Genomic DNA, 13,571 nt, shown 5'->3' on the forward strand with positions numbered 1-13,571 from the left:
CTATTTCTTGGTCAAATAGCCCTTAAACAGCCTGGAGGTGTGTTGGGTCACTGTCCTGTTGAAAAACAAATGATAGTCCCACTAAAAGCAAACCAGATGGGATGGCGTATCGCTGCAGAATGCTGTGGTAGCCATGCTGGTTAAGTGTGCCTTGAATTCTAAATGAATCACAGACAGTCTCACCAACAAAGCACCCCCACACCATCACATCTCCTCCTCCTCCATGGTGGGAACCCCACATGCGGAGATCATCTGTTCACCTACTCTGCGTCTCACAAAGACGCAGCGGTTGGAACCAAAAATCGCAAATCTGGACTCATCAGACCAAAGGACAGATTTCCACTGGTCTAATGTCCATTGCTCGTGTTTCTTGGCCCAAGCAAGTCTCTTCTTCTTATTGGTGTACTTTAGTAGTTGTTTCTTTGCAGCAATTGACCATGAAGGCCTGATTTACACAGTCTCCTCTGAACAGTTGATGTTGAGACGTGTCTGTCACTTGAACTCTGTGAAGCATTTATTTAGGTGCAATTTCTGAGGCTGGCAACTCTAATGAACTTGTCCTCTGCAGCAGAGGTAACTGGGTCTTCCTTTCCTGTGGTGGTCCTCATGGGAGCCAGTTTCATCATAGCACTTCATGGTTTTTGCGACTGCACTTGAAGAAACTTTCAAAGTTCTTGACATTTTCTGGATTGACTGACCTTCATGTCTTCAAGTTATGATAGACTGTCATTTTTCTATGCTTGTTTGAGCTGCTCTTGCCATTATATGGACTTTGTATCTTAGCAAATAGGGCTATCTTGTCACAACACAACTGATTGTCTCAAACGCATTAAGAAGGAAAGAAATTCCACAAATTAACAAGACATACCTGTAAATTGAAATGCATTCTCATCAAGTTGGTTGAGAGAATGCCAAGAGTGTGCAACGCTGTCATCAAAGCTACTCTGAAGAATCTCAAATATAAAATAGAATTTGATTTGTTTAACCCTTTTTTGGTTACTACATAATTCCATATGTGTTATTTCTTAGTGTTGATGTCTATTATTCTAAAAATAGTAAAAATAAAGAAAAACCTTTGAAAGAGTAGGTGTGTCTAAACTTTTGACTGGTACTGTGTTTACAGTGGGGCAAAAAAGTATTTAGTCAGCAACCAATTGTGCATGTTCTCCCACTTAAAAAGATGAGAGAGGCCTGTAATTGTCATCATAGGTACACTTCAACTATGAGGAAAAAAAATCCAGAAAATCACATTGTAGGATTTTTTATGAATTTATTTGCAAATGATGGTGGAAAATAAGTATTTGGTCAATAACAAAAGTTTATCTCAATACTTTGTTATATAACCTTTGTTGGCAATGACAGAGGTCAAACGTTTTCTGTAAGTCTTCACAAGGTTTTCACACACTGTTGCTGGTATTTTGGCCCATTTCTCCATGCAGATCTCCTCTAGAGCAGAGATGTTTTGGGGTGTTGCTGGGCAACACGGACTTTCAACTCCCTCCAAAGATTTTCAATGGGGTTGAGATCTGGAGACTGGCTAGGCCACTCCAGGTCCTTGAAATGCTTCTTACGAAGCCACTCCTTCGTTGCCCAGGCGGTGTGTTTGGGATCATTGTCATGCTGAAAGACCCAGCCACGTTTCATCTTCAATGCCCTTGCTGATGGAAGTAGGTTTTCACTCAAAATCTCACGATACATGGCCCCATTCATTCTTTCCTTTACACCGGTCAGTCGTCCTGGTCCCTTTGCAGAAAAACAGCCCCAAAGCATGATGTTTCCACCCCCATGCTTCACAGTAGGTATGGTGTTCTTTGGATGCAACTCAGAATTCTTTGTCCTCCAAACACGACGAGTTGAGTTTTTACCAAAAAGTTATATTTTGGTTTCATCTGACCATATGACATTTCCCAATGTTCTTCTGGATCATCCAAATGCTCCCTAGCAAACTTCAGACGGGCCTGGACATGTACTGGCTTAAGCAGGGGAACACGTCTGGCACTGCAGGATTTGAGTCCCTGGCGGCGTAGTGTGTTACTGATGGTAGGCTTTGTTACTTTGGTCCCAGCTCTCTGCAGGTCATTCACTAGGTCCCCCCGTGTGGTTCTGGGATTTTTGCTCACCGATCTTGTGATCATTTTGACCCCACAGGGTGAGATCTTGCGTGGAGCCCCAGATCGAGGGAGATTATCAGTGGTCTTGTATGTCCTCCATTTCCTAATAATTGCTCCCACAGTTGATTTCTTCAAACCAAGCTGCTTACCTATTGCAGATTCAGTCTTCCCAGCCTGGTGCAGGTCTACATTTTTGTTTCTGGTGTCCTTTGGCAGCTCTTTGGTCTTGGCCATAGTGGAGTTTGGAGTGTGACTGTTTGAGGTTGTGGACAGGTGTCTTTTATACTGATAACAAGTTCAAACAGGTGCCATTAATACAGGTAACGAGTGGAGGACAGAGGAGCCTCTTAAAGAAGAAGTTACAGGTCTGTGAGAGCCAGAAATCTTGCTTGTTTGTAGGTGACCAAATACTTATTTTCCACCATAATTTGCAAATAAATTCATAAAAAATCCTACAATGTGATTTTCTGGAATTCTTTTTCTCATTTTGTCTGTCATAGTTGAAGTGTACCTATGATGAAAATTACAGGCCTCTCTCATCTTTGTAAGTGGAGTACTTGCACAATTGGGGGCTGACTAAATACTTTTTTGCCCCACTGTATTTCCACAGTATGAGGTTGTAATAATCCTGTGAAATTGTGCAATTTTTGACAATGCCCCTTTAGTGTAAGAGCTGTTTAAAAAAGCTGCCTGAAATGTTTTTGTGGGATGTAGTTTTTGCCTTCCATGGTGATATTTTTGTATTTTACATTTTTTTATTAGGGTCCCCATTAGCTAACGCCATCATGCTAACTAATCTTCCTGGGGTCCAACACGAATTAACAAGACATTACAAACAACCACAATCAAGACTTCTCAAACATTCAACATCTAGACAATACAGATAATTAAAATACAGTAAATTAGGTCATAGACCAAAAAGAAGGTGCGTTCCAAACCTCTCTGCCAATAACAGCTAATTTTCAGTTTTCCCCTCCCCACTCAGACTACTTACTCCCAGACAGTCCTGGCAAAATTCTTGCATGACAAATTGGCAGTTGCTAAGAAGCTATTTTTGTTTATTTTTTTTAAACCTTTTTAATTGTAAACAATCACAGTAAACGACTTAATTGTTACCCAGAAATGATTTGATACTGAGATTTAAAAAAAGCTGCATTGGACCTTTAACTCTCAATGGGACAAATCCTTTGAGAGTAAACACGTTTCCAAGCAAGGCTTTGCAACAAATTAAGTTGTGTACTGTTTTCATACCGCCCATTGACCTCTCATTGCATGATTTACGCAGAAGTTGTGTGAGTTAAGCGCTGTGTGTTATTATTCTAAGTCATGTTCATGTTCTATCCCTTAGTGCCTCCACCTACTGTCGAGATTATCGCAGAGCTACACAATATCACTGTACTGGAGGGGGAAGATGCTACATTTAAGTGTGTGGTTTCGCCAGAGGACACACAGCTAGTGTGGAGCCTGAACGGCCAGCCTATAGTTCCAAGTGAGAGGTTTGTCATTTCAAGTAATGGACTGTGCCACATGCTGTGCATTTACAACTGCCAGGTCTCAGACTGTGCCACGGTGACTGCCGAGGCAGAAGGGCTGGTGTCTGAAGCAAACCTCCAGGTTCAAGGTGAGATTGGTAAACATTGTGCTAGCTTGGTACTCAAGATATTCTGGTCCAGTTTTATGTGCTATATGCAACATTTCCACCTACAAATAGACCTAAATGTCAACGATATATTTGTAGTAGTAAAGAAAAAAAATCCCACGGGATAAAAATATAATTTTAGAATGGCATTTGAAGCTAGTAAAGTTGCTTGTTTTTCCTGGAATGTCACCCTTCAAACAGCAGCATCTTCCTTATTCACATTCTTGGAGGTTGAAAACAATGGATGTCTTATTTAAATGATGATGAGATAAGAAAGTATTGCTAAGCTATTTCAGGTTTTTCTAAGCTAACCAAAATATAAATATCATACAACAAACAGAGCACCTTTAAATTGATAAGTAGCCCCATGACTGTGCTCTTATAATTATATAGTTACAGTTTGACAAGATGTTATTTTCCCTGATTAATTAGGAAATTGACATTTCCCCCCAAACCTTTTATTAATTTCCCTTGATTCTCATAGTTGCGCTGTTGAGACCATTGAACAACAGTGTATGTCAATGTTTTAGAGACATTTAATTGTAATTGTCATTCCACATTTGCAATAACTTTATACAACTGTTGATTCCTTGAAGTTTAAGAGATAATTTTGAAGTAAGCTTTGGCAAAAATGAGTTTCATCATCCTTGCCTCCCCTTCCCTCTTTATAACTATTGGGGGAATGAGTGCAACAGTATGCTCTTAGAAAGCCTCCTTAATGCCACAACATATTTTCAATAAATAATGACCTCGTCAGACAAGATCAAATTGTTGAAGGGGCGCCTTTGACGGCTAGCGCTTAGCAGCGTCTCCTGTTAGAATTCATGGGGTGACTGACAGAGACAAATGGTGCCGGAGACATGCTACAACACTTAGGAAATCGGGACTATTAAGATGATTGAATCGCCTCTCCTTAACAGAACTTGTGCTACATTTTTGTTTGTTTATCATATAATTTTATTAGTATCTTTAGTTATATAGTTATAATGTAGCTTACAAAGTGCTATTTTTTCACTTTGTGTATGGCAGTCTGGATATGTAGTTGAAGTTTAATGTCAATTAGAGTTCAAATATAATACTTGTGTGATACCAGTTGCTTTACACACACACACACACACACACACACACACACACACAGTAATTGTGGGTATATCTGTTCAGAACAACAAGTGTTGTTCACCAAAAACATGGTGCCCGTTGTGGCTGAGCAATTCGGGGAGGCTACCCTGGAGGTGGAGGTGGGTCTCGACTCTGGAGAGGTGCAATGGATGAGGCAGGGTGTAGTCATCCACCCGGGGCCAAAGTTCACCCTGAAGCAAAAGTGCCGGCGACGGAGCCTCACCATCCACAAGCTCGCCCTTTCTGACCGGGGCACCTACAGTTGCGAAACTCTCCACGACCGCACGCAAGCCCAACTCATCGTGGAACGTGAGTGCGCACGTGTTGTCACTATGCGCTGTTGTTGTTTGTTTACCTCCGTTGCCGGCAACATCGCTTTCGCACGCTGCCCCTGTTGTTGCCGTTGTTGCTTTTGGAGCAACGTCAATAACTGAGTAAGAGTAATTTGAACGAATGGGACCGGGGTGGCACTTGTTCCTCCATGGTGATGGCTGCAAACAGGTGAAGTACAGACAGACCGCTAGCCCACCCTCTTGTTCTCAGGGAGCAGATTTGTGTATTGACACAGGATCACTGGAGCCATAATGGTTTCATTAAGCGTGTCAAAGGGGAATCAGATTGGAGGCTATAAGGAAGTACTCGTCAGGAACTATTTAAGCCCCTTTTGCTTGGCACTGAAGATATAGATGTTATCAGACGAGCACTAGGATTACATTCACACAAGCACAGCACTCTGAGAGCATTCTCTTTGCTTATTATTGCAGAGTCGAGCTATGTCTAAGGGCTGCTTTAACCCCAAAGGGTCTAATAGTTAAGATGTACTGTAGCTCTTTTCTTCCTACTTGTTTTGTGGGTGAGTTAGTGCTGTGAGGTGCGGGTGAGATAGAGCTTGTCTTTTCAGCAGCAGCTTGGTTGGGAAGGGGTAAGTCTGGACTTCGGTTGCTGTTGGCACCGCTTATGAATTTGGATCTCCTCTCATTGAATCTAAATTTATGCACTGGCCTTCAAAATCGAGTTTGTTGTCATCAAGTCTAAGAAATGAATGCTTCTTCTCCTTGGGGAATGCATATCTGTGTTAGAATAAGTAAAAATGTTGGCAGATTTGAAACAGGCTTTGGTGTAAAGTACTGTTTATGAATGATAAAAAGACTTGCTTCTTTCATTCCAACTGGCTACATGTTTTATTTGTCAGTCTGTATCACACATACTGTAACATGACTTCTGTTATAGTGACGTTCTATATGAAAATGGAAGAAACATGAAAGTAAATGCTAAGAAATAGCCTTTGGATTTGGTATTTGTATTATTTGCAGAGGGATCACATTGTATGGAATGCTTCTAGAGATTAAATAATACATGAAATAACAGATGATTGAATAAAACACTTCTATAAGGGAAGTTAAAACCATATATTAAAAAAAAAGGTATATATCGAGTCCCTTTTTGCCAAGTTCCTCTCTAGGTTTCTTCCTTCTGGAGGTTTTCCTAGCCAATGTGCCACTGCTTCTGCTTCTGCTTCTGCTTGCTCTTTTTGGTCTAGGCCGTGCTACGGTAAAAGCAACTGCTGATATAAAAACGGCATCATACACAGGATTTCTTTGTTTGTCCCTGTCAAACATGCAACATGTAAATGTGTTGATTTAATTATTGATCAGGGGTAGGCAACCCTGTTCCTGGAATATCGCAGGTACTGCTGGATTTTATTCCAACTAGACACCACACCTGACCAACTGAGCTAATTGATCAGTTCAGTGAGTGCCTGAGGCACTCCAGGACAAGTGTTGCCTACCCCTGTTATAGATGATTTACATGATTTATATGATTAACTTACTAATTAAGTGATTATTGTTGTTATTATTGCCTTTGGCTGCAATACCATTTTCTCCCTACAGCCAGAAAAATTACAATTCGGAGAGGACTCACTGACATCCAAACCATTCAACGTGAAACAGCATCCTTCGAGGTGGAGCTGTCTCACAGCAATGTAGAAGCCACTTGGCTAAAGGATGGGAACCAGCTAAAGCCCAACAACCACTGGCGCATGAGTGCCAAAGGGTGTGTCCACAGCCTCACCATCTCCAACCTCACCTTGGACGACACAGGCACATTTGTGTTATCTGCGGAAAATGTGAAATCATCAGCAAGGCTCATTGTTAAAGGTAGGGCACGGACATAGATGGTCAGACAGCAACAGTACACTAGTTTGCTGTCAGAGTGGGCTGCCTGGCCACATTCAGTGTACACAAACAGCAGTGTCTTTCTGATCGGTTCTCAAAATAACAATATTTTATGTCACTATGCTTTTTCTACATCAAATGCAATTATCGCAAAAGATTTACATACAACAGATTTATATAGTAGTGTTACAAGCAGAGTGTGAGGGTGTGTATGTAATACAGAATGAGAATATGTATTTGACACCTAAGCTTTTGATGCCGAGGTGTCATATACAATTCTAGGAAAGCCTGAATTCTCGTGTTGTCTACTCCACTGGCATCTGCCAGCCAGGGCTTGTAAGGCTTAATGACAGGTTTGTTTTTGTCAATGTCAGAATAAGCGACGGCATGATAAAGAAATGGAGTGACTGCTCTGCTACCGTTCTTACTGCGCCTCATGTTACAAATACAAAATAGCCACGTACCATACATCGCAAGTAGGTTACTTGTTCTTCTCAGTCACTCCCTAAGTTAACCTCACACTGTAAAGTAATCTCTCCCTTATACAGAGTCACTCAATACGTCCCATCCAATTGAGCCAGGGTTCTGAAATCAATGATGACAATTGGATTAAAATGTCATCCCAGTAAATAATTCAGTTGCCATACCAAACACGTCTTAACACTAAAACACAGGCTATTGTACTGATGATGTCGTGGTGCAGATCATGTGTACTATAAGTATAGTGCTCCCAAATTTGTGTCAGGCATTCAGTTTGGCTTGAACCTCTACTAACTCTCAATCCCTCATGCGGGAGTGTAATCATCGCTAATCACACTAATTTGCATAACGCATCGGACATAAATATCCCTAGAAAATATTCCTATTCATGAAAATCACCAATGAAATATATTAGTCTTTTGTTAATCACCCTGTCATCTCAGATTTTCAAAATATGCTTTACAGCCAATGCTAGACAAGCATTTGTGTAAGTTTATCATAGCCTAGCATAGCATTATGCCTTGCTAGCAGCAGGCAACATTTTCACGAAAATAAGAAAAGCAATCAAATTAAATCATTTACCTTTGAAGAACTTTGGATGTTTTCACTCAGGAGACTCCCAGTTAGATAGCAAATGTTCCTTTTTTCCAAAAATAATATTTTTGTAGGCAAAATAGCTCCCGTTTGTTCGTCACGTTTGGCTGAGAAATCGACCGGAAAATGCGGTCACTACAACGCCTAACTTTTTTCCAAATTAGCTCCATAATATCAACCGAAACATGGCAAACGTTGTTTACAATCAATCCTCAAGGTGTTTTTCATACATCTATTCGATAATATATCCACCGGGACAATTGGTTTCTCATTAGAAGCGATTGGAATAATGGCTACCTCTGTACTTTACGCAAGATTTTCTGCGGGATCCATCATGTGACCACTTGCTCAATGTGGTCCCTTACGGCTATTCTTCAACATAAATGCGTAAAAAGACGTCACAATGCTGTAGACACCTTGGGGAATACATAGAAAGCGTAAGCTCATTGGTAGCCCATTCACAGCCATATAAGGAGTCATTGGCATGCAGCGCTTTCAAAATATGGGGCACTTCCTGATTGGATTTTTATCTGGGTTTCGCCTGTAACATCAGTTCTGTTGCACTCACAGACAATATCTTTGCAGTTTTGGAAACGTTAGAGTGTTTTCTATCCAAAGCTGTCAATTATATGCATAGTCGAGCATCTTGTCGTGACAAAATATCCAGTTTAAAACGGGAACGTTTTTTTATCCAAAAATGAAAATACTGCCCCCTAGTCACAAAAGGGTAATTACTGTCAGAGGACATTGTAGTTGAGATTTTAAGTTAACGGGAGAGCACTTTCACTTTTCAAATGATTCATACTGGTAAAACAGCACTGTATGAATCAGCTTGGAACTCAAACAAATAAGTTACAATTTAAAGGTTTGAGGAAATACTTTCAGTGTGAGAGCAACAAAAGCAAAGTCATATTAAAGTAACTGTCCAGTGAAAATCTCACTGTTAAAAGTTCATATTCTGTTAACTCAGGGGCTCCTGACTGGCGCAGCGGTCTAAGTCAGTGCATAGAGGCATCACTACAGACCCTGGTTCAATTCCAGGCTGTATCACAAATGGTGGTGCACAATTGGACCAGTGATGTCTGGGTTAGGGTTTGGCTGGGGTAAGCCGTCAATGTAAATAAGAATTTGTTCTTCTTAACTTACTTGCCTAGTTAAATAAAGGTTAAATAAATAAAATAAAAACTCATACTAGTATTGTAGTACTCAAGACTGGATTTGTCTTGGTGTTGTGTAGGATACATTTGTACTCGGTCTCGGACAGTGAGGCCTCCTAATTTCTTCCCAACCAGCCGAGAACGTATAATTATCACCTTCCATTCATTCAGCACATAAAACCACTTCACCAGGCCAAATACATATACTCCTTTCTTGAAACATTAATATCAGCTTTTATATCTATTACAGGTCATTTTGCACAGTGACAAACCTATAGGCCTTCAGTGTGTGTGACAGGTTTGTGATTCTGAAAGGACAGCAACCATAATCAAATCAAATTTCATTTGTCACATGCACCGAATACAAAGGTGTAGACCTTACAGTGAAATGCTTACTTACCTTAACCAACAATGCAATTAAAACAACAAGTGTTAAGTAACAAATTTAAATAACAAATAATTAAAGAGCAGCAGTAAAATAACAGTAGCGAGGCTATATATAGGGGGTAACGGTACAGAGTCAATGTGCGGGGGCACAGGTTGGTCAAGGTAATATGTACATGTAGGTAGAGTTAAAGTGACTATGCATAGATAATAAACAGAGTATCAGCAGCGTAAAAGAGGGGGAGGGGACAATGCAAATAGTCTCGGTTGCCATTTTATTAGCTGTTAAGAAGCCTTTTTGACCTAGACTTGGCGCTCCGGTACCGCTTGCCATGTGGTAGCAGAGAGAACAGTCTATGACTAGGGTGGCTGGAGTCCTTGACAATTTTTACAGCCTTCCTCTGACACTGCTTGGTATAGAGGTCCTGTCTCTCCTACCTTACCTGCCTACCTTAACACCACCTGGCGCGATAACCAAAATACAGGGGGGGTGGTACGACCAGGTCTTACCTTGTGTGCATAGACAGAGTACATACTACGGGTATACAGTGCCTTGCGAAAGTATTCGGCCCCCTTGAACTTTGCGACCTTTTGCCACATTTCAGGCTTCAAACATAAAGATATAAAACTGTATTTTTTGGTGAAGAATCAACAACAAGTGGGACACAATCATGAAGTGGAACGACATTTATTGGATATTTCAAACTTTTTTAACAAATCAAAAACTGAAAAATTGGGCGTGCAAAATTATTCAGCCCCTTTACTTTCAGTGCAGCAAACTCTCTCCAGAAGTTCAGTGAGGATCTCTGAATGATCCAATGTTGACCTAAATGACTAATGATGATAAATACAATCCACCTGTGTGTTATCAAGTCTCCGTATAAATGCACCTGCACTGTGATAGTCTCAGAGGTCCGTTAAAAGCGCAGAGAGTATCATGAAGAACAAGGAACACACCAGGCAGGTCCGAGATACTGTTGTGAAGAAGTTTAAAGCCGGATTTGGATACAAAAAGATTTCCCAAGCTTTAAACATCCCAAGGAGCACTGTGCAAGCGATAATATTGAAATTGAAGGAGTATCAGACCACTGCAAATCTACCAAGACCTGGCCGTCCCTCTAAACTTTCAGCTCATACAAGGAGAAGACTGATCAGAGATGCAGCCAAGAGGCCCATGATCACTCTGGATGAACTGCAGAGATCTACAGCTGAGGTGGGAGACTCTGTCCATAGGACAACAATCAGTCGTATATTGCACAAATCTGGCCTTTATGGAAGAGTGGCAAGAAGAAAGCAATTTCTTAAAGATATCCATAAAAAGTGTTGTTTAAAGTTTGCCACAAGCCACCTGCGAGACACACCAAACATGTGGAAGAAGGTGCTCTGGTCAGATGAAACCAAAATTGAACTTTTTGGCAACAATGCAAAACGTTATGTTTGGCGTAAAAGCAACACAGCTCATCACCCTGAACACACCATCCCCACTGTCAAACATGGTGGTGGCAGCATCATGGTTTGGGCCTGCTTTTCTTCAGCAGGGACAGGGAAGATGGTTAAAATTGATGAGTAGATGGATGGAGCCAAATACAGGACCATTCTGGAAGAAAACCTGATGGAGTCTGCAAAAGACCTGAGACTGGGACGGAGATTTGTCTTCCAACAAGACAATGATCCAAAACATAAAGCAAAATCTACAATGGAATGGTTCAAAAATAAACATATCCAGGTGTTAGAATGGCCAAGTCAAAGTCCAGACCTGAATCCAATCGAGAATCTGTGGAAAGAACTGAAAACTGCTGTTCACAAATGCTCTCCATCCAACCTCACTGAGCTCGAGCTGTTTTGCAAGGAGGAATGGGAAAAAATGTCAGTCTCTCGATGTGCAAAACTGATAGAGACATACCCCAAGCGACTTACAGCTGTAATCACAGCAAAAGGTGGCGCTACAAAGTATTAACTTAAGGGGGCTGAATAATTTTGCACGCCCAATTTTTCAGTTTTTGAATTGTTAAAAAAGTTTGAAATATCCAATAAATGTCGTTCCACTTCATGATTGTGTCCCAATTGTTGTTGATTCTTCACAAAAAAATACAGTTTTATATCTTTATGTTTGAAGCCTGAAATGTGGCAAAAGGTCGCAAGGTTCAAGGGGGCCGAATACTTTCGCAAGGCACTGTATACTAAATAATATATGTAAAGATTATATTGAGAATAGTGTGATGGGTGACAATATTAGACTATCACTTGAATGATTCCCAGCATAAGGCAAACATCACCAGCTTTTTTTTGTTGTTGACTTCTTCAAATCATCGCCTCATGTAGCCTACCCCATAATCATATATGCTTTAATTTGTATCACAATTAAACTGGCCATATAACTTCTTAAAATGATGCACAGAAATAGCCTAATCGTTCAGCTTAAAATGTTGATAAACTTTCTCATCTGTTGCGTCAAGCTCCTTACTTAAAACAGTTTTTTTGATGCTCGTGGTTGTATTAATTTGGGATCTATCGCATCCCGCTACTGTCCCAGGCTATGTTTGGAGTATTTATTTCTGCATATAGGTGTATGGTTTGTTGAACTTTGCAATCAATGGTTTTTGCTTGGCATACATTTAAAAGTGAGTCTCGGCGTCAATCTGTTACCGTGTAATTGCCCAGTAGCAAGGGAAATCCGGCCTTCTAAAGACTTCCTCGGAATGGTATTCTCAAAGCCAACAAAAACCTTACTCCTTTGAAGGGTGAGTAAAGTCCACAAATATGAGCAGTTTATAGACTTAATTAATGGCTATTTCGAGGCTTTTTAAGCCAATAAGTTCTCAGCCCCAGGTACACCAAACATTTCCCCAAATGCTACCCACATCTTCTTTTAAATAAAGGGACATGCAACATAAATGGTATATGCTAAGTTGCTAAGAGGAATCCTTGGGATGACCCCACCAGAACCCTAACTTTAACACTTACATTTACCCAAACCTTAACCCTTACCGTAACCTTAAACCTTACCTTAAACATTTTAAATGTCAAAGTCAATGGGGTGACATCAGAGTTGGACGTCCCAAGGATCACACTTAGATTTGACCAGTCTTGGATTTTGCTAGTCAAAATAATGCAGTCCGAACTGGCAGATACTTTACGTTAACATTATGAAAATGAAAAGATACAAAGGTTTTATAACTTTAATCCAGTGAAGTATGTATGTGCTCATGTCACCTCACACTCGAGGCAGTGTCACAGTACACAAAGCTTTTCACACTCATTTCAGACTCACACTAATTATACAGTTTCATCTCTACTCTTTCTCTCACCTTGATTTTGTTCTCATTTTGTTCTCAGAGCCACCAGTGACAGTCATTAAAAAACTGGAGGACTTGCGCTTTCCAGAAGCAGCTGTGGCATCAATGGATTGTGAGCTATCAAGGCCTCATGTTGAAGTGAAATGGATGAAGGTAAACAATTCATACCCTTTCCACCCAATAATTACACTATTTTGTTAGCAACCTTCCACTCAATAATACTATGGTGCATGATGAATCGCATGAAGTCATATTCATGGGTTGCACGTTTCGTCACAATGTTGTTTTAAACGGTAGTTTTGGGACTGATACCCAATTGAGCATTCTACTCAGTGCAGTCTCAATAGGGGTTAATTAAGGGGTTAATTAAGATTGAGTCTAAAGTGCATTACTGTGGCTTGGAAACATGATGACATTTCAAAATGAGGTGTATATATTGTTTATTAATCTGGTCAGTCTATGTGATTGAAATAGCAGTGGTCCTTAATGTACACTAAGTGTATAGACATACATACATACACACACATACACATACACACATACACACGTACATACATACATACATACATACATACATACATACATACAGTGCATCCGGAAAGTATTCAGGCCTC

At 40.5% G+C, this 13,571-nt stretch overlaps 1 protein-coding gene across 41 annotated transcripts in view; it reads left to right on the forward strand.

The window, feature by feature from the left end:
* Positions 1-13,571, forward strand: part of obsl1b (obscurin like cytoskeletal adaptor 1b) — a 70,134-nt gene that overhangs the window by 36,066 nt on the left and 20,497 nt on the right. For all 41 annotated transcript variants that reach the window (XR_016490482.1, XR_016490483.1, XR_016490484.1 and 38 more), the window contains 4 exons: positions 3,460-3,732; positions 4,912-5,178; positions 6,762-7,028; positions 12,998-13,110. Coding sequence is in view for 37 of the 41 variants with exons in the window: in XM_090215272.1 (XP_090071398.1) it covers positions 3,460-3,732; positions 4,912-5,178; positions 6,762-7,028; positions 12,998-13,110 (920 nt within the window). In the remaining 4 variants the exon portion in view is untranslated. The remainder of the gene's footprint in view (positions 1-3,459; positions 3,733-4,911; positions 5,179-6,761; positions 7,029-12,997; positions 13,111-13,571) is intronic.

The sequence above is a fragment of the Oncorhynchus mykiss genome, chromosome 22, assembly GCF_057628025.1.
Source record: "Oncorhynchus mykiss isolate SJ-2025 chromosome 22, ASM5762802v1, whole genome shotgun sequence".
Taxonomy (NCBI): Eukaryota; Metazoa; Chordata; class Actinopteri; order Salmoniformes; family Salmonidae; genus Oncorhynchus; species Oncorhynchus mykiss.